The following is a 14,738-nucleotide window of genomic DNA, read 5'->3' on the forward strand; positions in this document are numbered from 1 at the left end:
TGAACCATACAGCCTCATTAGAAAGACAGTCGAGGCCTGTCTATGAGATGCATGGGCATGTGCAGCATCGTACAGAGAAGCTGGATGAATTCTGATGTGCATCAGAACATTTAGCTCAGATTCAGCCAAATGCAGTAAAGTAGTTTGGACAGTGCCTCTCAGTACCAGCCGATAACCACCCAAAGACATATAGCAGCTTAAGTGGAATACATTTCTTCAACTACTTGAATTAAAGTTTAGAGTGTGCACTTCAACTCTATCTCGATCATTTCCACTGTGGTGGTGTACAGAGGTAAGACTTGAATTTTCTTAAATACACTTTAGCCAGTTTTCAGAATCTGGCATTAGCTATATTCAAAAGATCTTCATCCAAAGAACACAGATGAGAATTTGTGTGTGGCAAAGGTAAATTACATTTCCTGACATATGCAAAGGGCTGATGACCTGAATGTTTAAATTCAGACTATAATAATCTATTATAGTCTGGGACATTTGGAAACCATTTACTTCAGTGATTCATAATGGAACAAATCTGGCCACGTGCATTAGTCTTAGTCTTTCACACTTCAAGTTGTTGGCATTGCTGTGTGACAGCTGAGTGTTTTTCCTCACCACATGAGTTCTCGTCGCTGCCGTCGCTGCAGTCCTCATCTCCGTCACACTGCCACACGGACGGGATGCAGCGACCGTTTCCACACTGAAATTGATTGGCTTCACATTCTGTCTTCGTACCTACAGAGGACAACAGACAGTTTGAGAGAGAGAAGAAAAACAAAAAACTTATTATAGTCCCAAATGTTTCCACATATAATTTGGAGTCTGGGATGTCATTTCCATTTTGTTTTAGTTCTATCAAGGTTCGCTCCAGTGCTTAAATCTCCTTTTAAAGAACATTAGTTGGCACATATTTTGGAAATCCACAGTAACTTGTTTCACAATTCAAACTTCAACAACTAAAATGTAACACTAGTATTTCACAAAGAAATGACAATTTCATGTCAACTGAAAAACATGTGCAACAGTAAACTGAGTAGTTGTTGGGCTTTGCAACTATCACTTTAATTACAGCAACAACTTTGACTCACCGCTTAAGATAACAAATTGTGCTTGTTTTAACTTCACCAATACGCTCCTATTTTGCCTTTAAGTACAGTGGAGTCTATCCTAGCCGTCTTAGGGTGAGAGGCAGGGCACACCCTGGACAGGTCGCCAATCTGTCGCAGGGCACAGACAACCAATCGCACTCATTCACTACTGCAGGCAATTTAGAGTTACCAATTAACCTATCACCATTAGGGCTGGGCCATATCATACCGTAAACGGTAATACCGGTATAATGTTGGGCAACGATAGGAAAATGAAATATTGCGATAGAATATGGATAAAATGTGCATGCGCAGTGTCTGTTTTCATACATACATGGCAGAAAAGGCACGGTGCAGAATAAGAGTGAAAGCAGATCGTTGAATGGAACGGATGAACCAGAATTTGTTTGTTAATTTAAAAAAAAAAAAAAAAAAAAAAGCTGCAACTTCAGTGGTGTGGAGCTGGTTTAGCTTTCGTCCGTCAGATACACAACAAAGCACTATTTTTGGTAGAGCATGCTAGCGGGCCGTCGTTATTACCGTGTTGTTTGGAAAATACGGCACACTTAAAACAATCCTTTGATTTTTCTGAAAATCGACAGGTCCCCTTATGGATTCTGGTTTTGTTTACTGACCTCGAAACAATTTTATGTCGTACACGGCGCTCGAAAATCTGTCAAATGTTTCAGTACGACTTTGCTAAGCTACGAAGCCGCACCGCTTGATGGATTGTCGGAGCATTACGGCTATATTAGGCAGGAGCCTCGCGGAGTGATGCGAACTGTGCGTCAACATAATATTACCGTATTGTGTGTGTGTGTAACCTCTAAGTTTTGTGGATGTTAAACATGGTTATGGTGAGGATGTTGGCCAATTTCCACTGGAAATGCATTTTGGTTAAACTGTTAGCAAGGAATTTGTACTGTTACATTTTTATATAACTTTAATGTACAAAAAAAAAACCAGCTGCTTGTTTAAGTGAAAATACGTTTTGGTTGTTAATCTAATAAAATTGTGGAGTTGTAAAGTATCTTGTCTAGTGTCAATTATATCATCAGTTATATCGTTATCGCAAATTCATATTGCGATAAACATTTTTGGCCCTGCTCTAATCTCCATTAACTGCATGTCTTTGGACTGTGGGAGGAAGCTGGAGTACCCAGAGAGAACCCACGTGAACACTGGGAGAACATGCACACTTCACACAGAAAGACCCCAGCCTGAACTCAGGAAGTTCTTGCTGTGAGGCAACAGTGCAAACTATCGTCTCAAGGTCAAACCATCACCCAGAAATATGCAGCGAGTAACTTTAAAAATCTGAAATAATGCTGCCGTGCAGAACTGATTTAATACTATACAAACAGGTTCTCTTTGCTAGTGAAAAGAGGAATATATATAAAAAGAAAAAAAAAAAAAATCACAAGAATATGAAAAATTTGAAACTTTTTTTTTTTTTTTTTTTTTTTTTTTTTAAGTAGGGTTAAATTTTGTTAAAACATGGATTTCCCCACAGTGCCTTAACTATAGGAAGCTCTTACGTGCTTGGACTGCTCCAAAACCCACCAGTTCCCCCACTCTTATCTTGAAAGTATAATGGCTGCAAACCAGCCCCAAGACATTCTTATCTAGCCCTATAGCCAAGTAGCTATTGTGTTCGGTTCTTTACGTCATTCAGATGCTTCCCCTTAGAACATTTCATCCCCATGTTTGACTACAGCTGGTGACTAGTTCTACGCTCCCAGAGGACTGTCCTAACCAGACTCTGAAGCTGACAGCTGCCATCCCCAGTGGCACTCTGAGAAGCAGCTAATATTGCAGTTTTCTGGTGTATGACAGTATGAGGATCATTCAGTGGAGCCTAAACAGCCAAGATTACCATGTTTACCACATCACTATAATTTAGTAAGGTGGAATAAATAAGTGGGGTGGGAAAAAATAAAATGATGGCTTAACCAGAAGAATGATTCTTAGGCTTCTCCATAAAAACCAGATTCCAATTATGAGTTTTAAAAGTCTGCTTGTGTCCTAAATGACAACACAATCCCACTTTCAATACACTGTAATGCACCTACCCACAGCCTGCAATGAGATATCAAAGCCTCTTAAATAGAGACATTAAAATGAAAACCTTAAGCTCATTTTGACACTTTACAAGTAAAACAGACATAAGCAAAGCACCGATTTGTAGACAGTACTGTGCAGTGCAGTCTATTACCAGAGTACTGGAGGCGCTACTCCAGGTCTTAAAATACCACAGTCTGACCTTGCTTTAGTGTCGACTGTCTGCCTGACCAGGTGGATAACTGGAGCACATAATGATTAAAAGCAGCCCAGAGGAAGTCACGGTTCCAACTGAATCTGTATGCCACTGAGGTCAATGAATTTAAAGATGTATGAAAAAAAGTTTCCTCCCCGTTAAAACTTGAGATGTGTATAAAACATCAAAAGCTCTGCAGGAATGCACACCAGAATTATAGCCCTGTCAGGCCAGAAAGAGCCTCTAAAAACTGCATTCAGACACTGAAACGCCATCTGAAGGATACTTAAGTGGGTCAGCAGCTCCTCCAGAGAGAAAAACACCCCACACTGATTTGAACCTGAACAGCTTCGGGCCTTTAGCTGAAGCTGCAACACTTTATTCAAGATCTACATCAATGAAACCATGCCACAGTTTCAAGACATGCTGCCAACACCAACGACTAATATTCAAATGTTTTGTAAGAGGCCAGACACTTTAAAAAAATGCAAATCTGTCAACTTTAATATGTCACTGCTGGCATCAGGGGAGGGGGCTCATGACGCAAGCCAGCTTTACACCCTGGCAAGACTGCATTTGACTTCTGACATTTCCCACTTATAGTTGGTACATTTGTTGAATGTATTATAGCATTATTGTTTTTTGTTTGTTTTTTTTAATCTAACATTTTCAGAGCTTAATACATCAGCTAAAGTATCCATGTAAGATTTTACAGGGAAAATATTGGAAGTTACAGAGCTTTGACAAATTCTAAAGCACAGGAGGTGGCAGGATTATTTCAGGGATAAAAACATTTAAGCTTACTTAAAAAAAATAAATAAAAAAAACACCACCAACCAAATCAATAATACACCCAAGTAAGAAACAAAACACTTGGGAAGGACATTCTTAATGAGTCAACAGGGTCAAGTTAATCATCAAAGCTCTCCTTTTCACATATTTTTACAAACACAGCCTTGTAGATTAAGGGTGTGACTACAGGCTTTCTATCCCGAAGTCAAATTTACTCCTGTCAAACCATCTACAGAGATGCTAAACACAAGCACAGCGCTGCACTAACAAAGCAAAGACTTGAACGCTTCATCAGAGCATGCTGTTGATCAGAGTCCAGCAGCTTCACCGCACAGGACGCAAATACACGCCTGCAGACATCCATTCATCCAAGACTACACCACCTGTACTTAAAGAGTTCATTTCATTCATTTTCCATTACATCAGGAAAACGGCAAGTAATTTCACCATATTAAAAATATAAATCAATCTAAAGAGACCAAAAAAATCATTAACCAAGACAGAAATCATAGAAAGGAGGAAATGTTTAGAGAAAAGGTCAGTGGTAAAGGCAAATTATTTTAAACTGCAAACATTTATTAAAAAAAAAAAAAAAAACACAGTATATTTATCTAATGCAAAACTATTCATAGCAACTGTTAATGGTGGAGGGCACTGTGGGAAACCGACAATGAAGTGGATAAGATCCAACAGCTCTAAACTTCATATTACTGAGAGGAGTCAATTATGACTGCAGCCACATTTATACAGGCCATTGTTCCAATTTTTGAAATTTTAAATGTTTCCACTGAACTTGACAGGCTACACCATAACTTCACTCATTGATATAGTACGGCTCTTGTTACCATTGCAGGCTTCGATTTTATTAACAGCCCTTTATAAGCTTTATTGCTGCAGAAGACTGGGAATTAAGTATCTTTCTCAAAAGTGACAATGAAAAGAGCCCAATTGAAGGAAATCAGTCAGGTTGATGCCTTTAAACTAATTGAAAAAAAAAAAGGCAATAGATTTTATGTCTGTAAGAGCGGAAGGAAATTTATAATTAAAATAATGCTATTTTTAAAAGGAATGATTAAATGACTCCACATGTTATTGTGACTTTGCACAACTTCTTTAGAACCTTCCCTTATATATCCTCATGGCCACATTTGTCCCAAGTTTCATTCGACTTGACAGTGACATATGGACTTGATAACGGGCAAGATGATTAGAAATGATAGGAGACTAAGATTAGACTTAGTATTAAAAAAGTTACTACAAGAAGATCCATCCAAAAACATGACTCCTGTCAGAATGTTTTATTTTCTGATGACTTGAGAAAATAAAGTCCGACCATGACAAATACATTTCCTTGAAAAAGGAGAAACTGCTAAATGAGTCAAGCAATTACATAAAGACTTCCCATTTGTAAGATGACCAAAACAAGCAGACAAAGCTGAATAAATAAAGCACTCCGAGAGCCTCACTAACATTCACATTGGATCTGGGAATTCACTGAAGTCTTCAATAGGCACTGCCAAGCAAAAGTGTTGAGGTGTCAATGAAAGAAAAAAAAAAATTAAAAAAAAAAGGGGGGGGCTTATCCAGCACCTAGTGTTTTCCTTAATCCCTCAGCACTGCAGTGTTTCTGGGAAGACCTTATATTTTATGAAGAAAATTAATAAATTAAACTGTTATGAAGCCAGAGACATTGGCCATCAGCTCAATGAGCAACAGAATCCATTAACTGGGTTCAACAACTCCTGACCCATCTTCTGAACATATTCACATCTACGCAAATAAAAATACACAAGCAGAAAGTTATTCATGATTTCGCCAAACTTCCAACTTTCTCAGAAGAAAAAAAATGTCAGGATACTGTGCTGCATACAAGACTTGATTTTCAGCGAGTGATTACACATATTCGGCACAGTTTAATCAATTCTGTGCAACTGCAACTACTCTCAGGGCAATGATTACAGCAGTATTTGTATCTGAAACGCGAACCAGCAACTTGCAAGTTACTGATCTCCCATGCCACCCCCCAACAATATGACATACTTTAAGCAACCGCTTTGGCAACATTGGGAAGGGAAAAAGCCTTTAACAGGAAGAAACCTCAAGCACAACCAGGCACAGGGAGGGGGGTGACTAGTTGGGGTGAGGGGAGGAATGAGGAAACAAGATAAAAACCACAACATTGATATTAGTCACCCATAAGGCTCATTCACAATTCAAATGTAGCCTTGACCTTGTGCACAATGATCACCCTATTGGTTTTCACCCAAATTGTGCACAAGTTTCACTAAAATCTGACCCAAGCAGCAACAATTTGTGAATTATGAAATGACAGTTCTGCAGTCCTTCAACCAGTTAAGTTAATAACCCTGAGAATGACCCTCACTCCTCAACACAACCCTTACATGGTGAGTGACTTTAGAATAAGCCTACTAGTCCCCTTGGCCTCCAAGTTTCTAACACTGAACACGCACCGTTTATGTCCCCTGAAGTGTCCATCCTTTTACAGTGTTCACCTTCATACTACTCAGCCCAGTTGTTCATGTTTCATTTCAAGGGGAAGGGGGGGTTTGGACAAATAACTGCATATCTGCATGTTACAGGAACAAAAGTCCTGACTCATCACACTGCTGATGTACATTTAATGCCGACTGAGGTAAAGAGTGAGATCACATAAAGAGCCTCTGGCACACAGTAGCTGTTAACTCCAAAACAAAGCGCCACCATGTAAACCAGAGAAATCATAGAAGGTCCAGCAGCAACACTGATACACCTCCAATTTCTGTGGGACTCTAAAGTGAATCCAAAAAGAAAACAGAAGCCCAAAGCACAGTAGAAATATAAAAATATGCAGCATTTGCTAGTGTAAACATGAGGTGTAGTAAATGGGGTGCAGCGGCGCATACAAGTAACCATAAAGCCAAGCTGCAGGGAATGGTAAATATATTCCTGTTTTTGGCTTCTTTAAGAGCGTATCCTCCTGGGTTACTATTCCAATATCTACACAGAAAACCATCGGCTTGCTGTCTGGAAAACTGCACTTTGATCCACACATCGCAACAACACACCTCAGTAGTAAGCTCGAGTATACAAACCTGTACGAGCTCCTTCTCCCTGCAGTGTCAGATTCAATTTTGAGCTGAGAGTTGAAGCCTGAACCCTCCAGACTGTACAGAGTGAGGACTACTGCTTACAATGACATGAGAAATGTCGCTCTGCTTTAATGTCATTCTTTGTTTGCACCTTTACATTAAATATTTTAACATGACTAAAGATCACATTACTTGGCCATGTTTTACAGACTCTGCATACAGCTTTTTTTTGAAGCCCAACACGTCCAAGAAATAGAACAAAAACCTGGCCTCTTTGATTGTAGTCATTATTTAAATATTGCTGCTGTCCAGCTAGTCTCACTTTCAACCATCTGGTATATAAAAACTCGATTTCTGATTTGCTGTTTACTTTTGTTTGAGCAGCACAGAAGCAGGTTCAGATTGGTCTGTCATTTTCCAGAATTCTGGCTCGAGCGCACCGACTGCAGTTTTCCACCAAATCGATTTATAGCCTTTTTTAAGTTCCAGTTGATGCATGCTCTTTTAAGTGTGTGCATCCACCTCACTCCCACAATATTCACAGGATATTTGGTTAGTAGCAGCACTGGAGTATTTGAACAACCATGATTGAAAATGTTCAACTTTTCAGAACAAGCAGCACGAGCAAAACTTTGGTGTAGTAACAGATGATGATACCTGGAATACAAGTGTGATTTCTACATAGTTGCCCATCCATAACTCCAAATGGCTCCTGTGACACGACACTGAGCTCAGAGACTGCAGCATAAAACAATTTGAGCCAAATTGAAAAGGTTTTGCTCTGCAAAAGGAAGACTACGCTCACCAGCTGCTGTCCAGCACAACTGAACCCTGTTGAATCAGCACTTAAAGGCTGCTGGTTACTGTGTTCTGTTATTCATTGTCACAAAACAGTCGTGGTATTCTTAATTGAAGAAAAGGACTGATGTGCACGGCCACACTGCCACAAACTCTACTGCACTAATTTTCTGTGGCGCAGCCACTCTCTCCTCAAATATATAAAAACAAAAACTTAAAAAAGCCAAAAAACAATACATTTTTTAAATAATTTTGATTTTCTAACCTGTCGCACTGACATCGTTTCATGTTTTGTGCAATACAGATATTGGTTGCCACCTTTCTCATTGGCACCCACAGTAAAAGATGCTTAAGCAATTTAGATTTTTAATATCGTGTACACCAGTTAACTGAAATGTAGCGATGCCATCTGCCACCATCCAAGTCGGCATTCCTGGAGAAATTAGAGCACTTCTCCCTCTCCATCACTGCGAGGTGGAAAGCATTGTGAACCAGCACTGTTCTGCATTACTGGGCACAGAGCACGAACTGTTTAATGTCTCAGTAAACTGTCAAAACTACACTACTTTAAGACTAATTTACAGAATATTCTCTATTACTACTGTGAGAAATACAACCCAACTGTGTCAGCTAGTAGTACTCTCCTAATTTAAACCACAGATTCAACAGGCATGGAGCTGTAATGAACCATCTCCTGCCCAAAATAGCAGCTCATTGTGTGCTATAGAACTGCTTTCACAGTTGAGGTCATGGTGATGCAGTTTTCCCCAGTAACAGAAACGTTTGCAGTGCTCTCCTCCTCCTGTCCACCTCCCCGCCCACTTCAAGAATCAAGCGCACCCCCACATAGCCGCCCCCCCCCTATAGCCGAGGATCTGGGTCTAGCATGGTATCACAGTAACCATGGAGGGAAAAAAAAAAAAAAATACATCCATTTTAATCAGGCCAGGGTTGCCGCTGCTGATCTCGCTGTTGCCTAATTTGCGTGGCATCTTGTTCAAATAGGCTCACACGGTCTGTGTGTGTGTGTTCGTTCAGGCCTGGTGAGAAGCTGAGAATGAGACAGTGGTGGTGGTGCTGCTGGTGGGTGTATTGTGTGTGGAGTGTGTGCGCATTATAAGCACTTCTGATTCACCAGTTTCCCACCAAAGGCCATTTTTCCACAGCAGGCTGGAATTCAGGGAATGCATCTCTTTCAATAACTTGTTTCATGATTAAATTTAATATTTCGTGCACAGGTTAATTTTATTTACATATCGCCAGCTCACAACCACTGTTTTATGGAGCCTTCTTATTATAAATCTCTACAATAGAGAGATAACCCCAACCATCAAACTACTGATGGAAGGAGAAGCTCCCTTTAACAGGTAGAGCACCAGCAGAACCAGGCTCAGGGAGGGGCCGTCACCAGTGGAGGGTGTGAAGCACAGAAAATATTGCCATTTTTTTCCTTTTAATGTTAAACACACATTTAAAAAAAAAAAAAAAAAAAAACAATAGATTAAAAAAAAATATAAGTAATTGGGGCCAAAAAGGAAATGCTAAAATTTCTTCAACAAGCACCAACCAAAGAAAATATAAACCAACCAAGTAGTGTCTAAAAGCTGCACTACTAATGGTCAGCAGGGGACAACTGCTCTTACTGCAAAAAATAAAAATTAAAAGCAACAAAAACAAGACTATGGGGGGGGAAGCCCTCACCTTACTCTGACCTCTGACATTGAGGTCATGAGCTCCAGCACCAGTCACAGTCTTAGAGTAAAGCAAAGTTTATTTTCTAAATTCTGGTCAATATTAGAGCCAATAAGGAGAATTATGAGGGTAAGTCCACTGCCTAACTACTTGTCACTCAAATGGTTAACCAGTGATTGTGCTGCATCCACGATTTCAAAGAGCTTGCTGAAAGGATTCTCTCTCTCTCTCGATTGGCCTGGGAACTCCTTAGGGATCTCCAGGAGGAAAGTCTGGAAAACCCTGATGTTCCCACAACATTACTTCAGATAAGTGGATAAAACTGATCAAAAGATACACATGGGGTTTTTTAGGCTTCTTAAAGGGACTGATACATTTATAAATTACTGAATTCTTACTACAATGTAGCCATTTTCACACAAAATTACTAGTTTGATCGATTCAACTGTGCAATAACCCCTACAGCACAGCATTTAATGCTTTTTATTATACATAATGGTGAATCTGGGTCTGTTGAGCAAACACAAGATGTAACTGATCCGTGCATTTCACTTCATGTTCAGAGTTTCTACCAGTGTGCTGCATACTGCCAGGCCTAAGGGACTAACAGATTTTTCAATTTGTAAGACATGTCTATAGACACAAGTTATAGTACAATGTTAAAAAAAAACTGCACATGTGATACTGCAGCTGCTCAATTCTGTAAAGGTAACGGGTATTGTTCAACACCTGACCTTGAGGTTAGGAAACAACTGATGTCATCCAACAGTGATGAAGCTTAATGCAAGTTGCATGAGGACAAAGAGATGCCATCTTTGAGCAAGTGGCATGAAGGCAAAAATATAGGACAAACATCTTGTTTTCCTGGACTTGAGACTTTACAGCCTTAAATAAAAGCACTTTAAATAGCTTAAGAACATGATGTGATGCCATAAAGACCTGTTAAAAGTTGGGGGCGGGGGGCAAGTTCAAAAGCCAATGAAAGCATCAATATTCACATCCCCCACATGTTTAAATGTTAATTGCGAGATTGACTATGTCATGTTCTTATTAGCTGTTAATAGCTTGTGTGTGTGCTTCTGATTAGCTTACCACATTACTAGGACAAAGTTTGGGGTTCGGGCAGGTTTCAGACAAGTTTCAGGCCTTTGGAAATGAATCATTTAGGGGTTCTGCCCAGATTCCTAAACTTTGCTTGTAAATGACTAAACTTAGCATTTTTCTAGTAATGCCATAGTTGCTGAAAACTTTGAAAGCATCCAGAAACTTGTAACCAGATAGTATGTGTTGACAAGGCTTAGGAAAATCTCCAGTATTGGCTGCAACATTGTGCTAAAACTAAGCTATCCACAGTGCACAATTATCAGAAAAGAAACTAATCACTGACAGTACTCTCATATACCGACATTTGGACCAGGTCCAGAGTCATGTATGCACCTCAGTTTAGACCAATATAGATGGATGCATGAAACAAACTCTAGCAATACTGAAGCACTTTTATAATAACCTACTTTCAGCTGCTCCGTTATTCCCAAAACAATCCCAAAGGATTTCAGTCTTCTCTCAAGATCAAGTTGGTAATCTTTCTTTTGTTCGTGGCTCAAGAGTTGGCCATTTGTCTTGTAATCGGAAGGTTGCCGGTTTGAGCCCCGGCTCGGACAGTCAGTCGTGTCCTTGGGCAAGACACTTCACCTGTTGCCTACTGGTGGTGGTCAGAGGGCCTGGTGGCACCAGTGTCCGGCAGCCTCGCCTCTGTCAGTGCGCCCCAGGGCACCAGTGTGTGCCCTGGGGCGAATGAATGTAGTGTAAAGCGCTTTGGGGTCCTTAGGGACTAAGTAAAGCGCTATACAAATACAGGCCATTTACCATTTTGTTAGGCAAATGTGATAACCATTAGACTATGAAGTCATCCTAATCAAGGGAAAAAAGACAAGCTATGTTCTGGATTTTGAGGCTTCATCACAGCTGCTGCCATGCTACACTGATGACACTAGAATATTACTTAAACATTAACAAACCTCCAAAAAAAAAAAAAAAAAAAAAAAAAAAAAAAAAAAAAAAAAATCACACAAGCCATGTTATTTGGCAGCCAATTCCATTAAAAATGCTCCAAGCAGCATGAAGTTCAGTGGCTCTAATTAGATGAAGTGAGGCCCTGTAACAGACAATCTGTTACAAAAGCCTGTGTTGGGACACCTGATAGATGAGTTATTAAAAATATAATGAAAAATAAATAAATCACCTTCTCTAGCAGTTATTAAAGGGGGGAAATCCAACAATAGAGACCAAAATCAATATGCTTAATTCCTCAACGTTTTAGCACTTCATATTCTCAGTCACAGATGTTGCCAAAAAATGGATGCGTTTACCATTTATGGAAAGCCATATATAAATTCTAGAGGTCCCTCTACATCTACGCATCAATCTTTACATTGATACAGAGTTTAGATTAGAGGGGATCGATGTATGACTATGGTTCTGAAGTAATTAAATGCAGTTAAAAGCTCATTCTAATTAGCCCCTTGTCTGTATCCACATATGTAAAAGTATCCATATGATACAATGTTTAAAAAATATATAACTTAGCAGGTGCATCACAGAATTTAAGTGAGGGGTTTGTGTGACATACAAATATTTCTCCCAAAAAAAGTTGCTCATATATTTGAGTGTATGCAGCCCAGTTGTGCTTAGTCCACCTCCACATGCCCATTTCTGAACCCGAAACAAACAAAAGCCCTGCAACTTTTTAACTTTTGATTGTTGCTATGCTCTGAACTTGTAACAGACACTCCGTGACATTTTCTGTTACTCTGCAGACCAGAGCGCTTTCTCCATTCCACAACCAATCATGAAAATCACCAACAGCTGCAACCCCAGTGCGCACAGCTCTACAAGTACCACCAGCTGCTAACGGCTCGAGCTTGGCCACTTTGCTCTTAATTGGGCCTTCACTGGGATCCCCTGCAGTACGTAATTTGCGCCCCCCCCCAAAAAAAAAAAAAAAAAAAAAAAAAAAAAAAAAAAAAAAATCCGTCAACTGCTGATACTCCTTTCCCGAAACTGCGGGGCTGCTTGCTGCCCTTATTTGTGGCTTTTTCTCTCCGTGTTAACGCACTGTGTCCACGCTTTTCAGCCTACCCACCCCCTTTCCCCAGTCCGCTTCCACTTTATGAATAAATAAATAAATTACGAAGCTCGATGGGGGTGGAGATGACAGGAGAAAATCCCAACAGTCTAAGGAGAAATCAGGACGACAAGGGTTTACAATTTGAATGGCTGCGGGTCTTCAGGGCTAAATTAAATGACCGTGGGGCTAATTGGGTATCAACGAGCAGCGTTGAACCCAACGGGGCCACCCCCCTCCCTGTAGTTTCCAATAATTAATAGAGCTAAAATAATGCAGACTCAGATTCATTTAAAGCACGTATTTCTCATTTTGTCCCCTTAAGAAAGACGCAGTTTGAGAGCTTTCCTCGATTAGAAGCGGCAGGGGTTGAGTGGCCCCAAGGTGCAGCCAAGCACGGGCTTTTCTTCAAGGAGCAGCCAAGACAGGTGTGCAGCTCCGTTTAAGGTTAGCTAAACTCACCGCACAGGGTGCGCGTTTCGCCGGTACGGTGACTCCAAATGCACACACACACACAAAAGAAATGGTGGCTCGGGACTTACCGTGAACGTTAACGAAGCGTTGGAGACATATTAGCATCGGCAGCAGAAGGATCCCCTGTGTGGACGTGACCATCTCTGGCAGTGCGAAAAAAAAAAAAAAAACCGTGCGGCTGCTAGCTGGGCTACCTCAACACTGCCCGTCTTCCCTGTCGCGCGCTGGCCTGCTTTGCTCTCTGATTTTGCCGGTTCACACGCAAGCCACACATGCGCACACAAAGAATGAGTAGAGCAGAAGGGCCGCTTTTGCCTGCCGACGCCACACAGACCTGAGTCCGGCCGAGGGGAGAGGAGCGCTGAGAATAAGACACGGAGGGGTTCGCCGCGCACACCACGCGTCTTCTGATCTCCTTCTACAACCACGAGCCCGCACGGCTCCCGTCTTGTCCTATCAAGGCTAAATCCATTTCCCCAAATTGACGGTAACGAGCGGAGACCGGTCAGGTCGTTAGGTATTGGTGCCACAGCTGAGGAGGATTTTTTTTTCCTCCTTCAATACGTCTTCGGCACACGTTAACCCTTCGCTATCCGCATGAAGTAATAAAACAATAAAGCACATTTTATATGGCAGGAAACACTTCAAAGAAACTGGTAACTGTGTATCATAACACAGCAGTTCTATCTTAAATCAAAGATAAATTAAGACACAGTTGGCTTCTTCAATATCCATTATGAATATATTTTTGCATATACTTCAAACATAAGGGCAGTAACTATGACTGCGATACTTATATACAGCAAACGTGCTGTATATAAGCTTTGTTTTCAAACCTAAAGAGGTAAAATTATTATTGTTCTTATTATTAATGGTAAGTGAAATCTGTGAAACAGCATAATCAAAATTGCACATCCTCATTGGTGTGACATGGCATAGGTGGGTGGGGCTAGCATCAAACATGAAGAAACTATAGGCTGAGATGTCATCAGCCTGAGTAGTGTCTGTCATGTGGCTGTATCAAAGATAAAGGGCAAATAACTTATGGAAACACGAGTTTGATCTACTCCTGCAAGAAAAGCAGTAAAAATAAATAAATAAATAAAATTAATGTGAGGTTATGATGTGTCTGTTTATGAATCTAGTTCTCATTTACATTGATTTTAGAAGATTGGGCATGTGTTAAATGGTCTTGTACTAGAATAGAATATGTTATGTTTATGTTCTGTATTCTCTAGATCAGGGATGTCAAACTGTAGGGCACATACTTTTATCTTTAATGGACTACAACAATGGAGCTCCACTTCATCATTAAGAAAATCTATTAAAAAATTTAGGTCTCGTTTTCCAAAGCCATCCAGGGGAGCCAGATTACTGTCTTTGTTGAGACAATTCCTTCCCTTGTGCCTTATGTTTGACACTCCTGG

The 14,738-nt window shown here is 40.4% G+C and overlaps 1 protein-coding gene across 2 annotated transcripts in view; it reads right to left on the reverse strand.

Moving 5' to 3' along the window:
* vldlr (very low density lipoprotein receptor) overlaps window positions 1-13,833 on the reverse strand; it is a 65,755-nt gene extending 51,922 nt beyond the window's left edge. The window contains exons 1-2 of one of the 2 annotated variants that reach the window (XM_086300114.1): window positions 13,380-13,833; window positions 613-732 (exon numbers count right to left, since the gene is read on the reverse strand). In XM_086300114.1, coding sequence (XP_086156240.1) covers window positions 613-732; window positions 13,380-13,452 — 193 coding nt within the window. In that variant the 5' untranslated portion in view covers window positions 13,453-13,833. The remainder of the gene's footprint in view (window positions 1-612; window positions 733-13,379) is intronic. The other variant, XM_086300115.1, reaches the window with a different exon arrangement.
* Between the last annotated feature and the right edge of the window lie 905 nt (window positions 13,834-14,738).

Source organism: Aulonocara sp. 'chitande type north' Nkhata Bay, linkage group LG7 (genome assembly GCF_057382095.1).
Source record: "Aulonocara sp. 'chitande type north' Nkhata Bay isolate Kocher_YH1m ecotype deep benthic linkage group LG7, A_spYH_male_GT1.1, whole genome shotgun sequence".
NCBI classification, from domain to species: domain Eukaryota; kingdom Metazoa; phylum Chordata; class Actinopteri; order Cichliformes; family Cichlidae; genus Aulonocara; species Aulonocara sp. 'chitande type north' Nkhata Bay.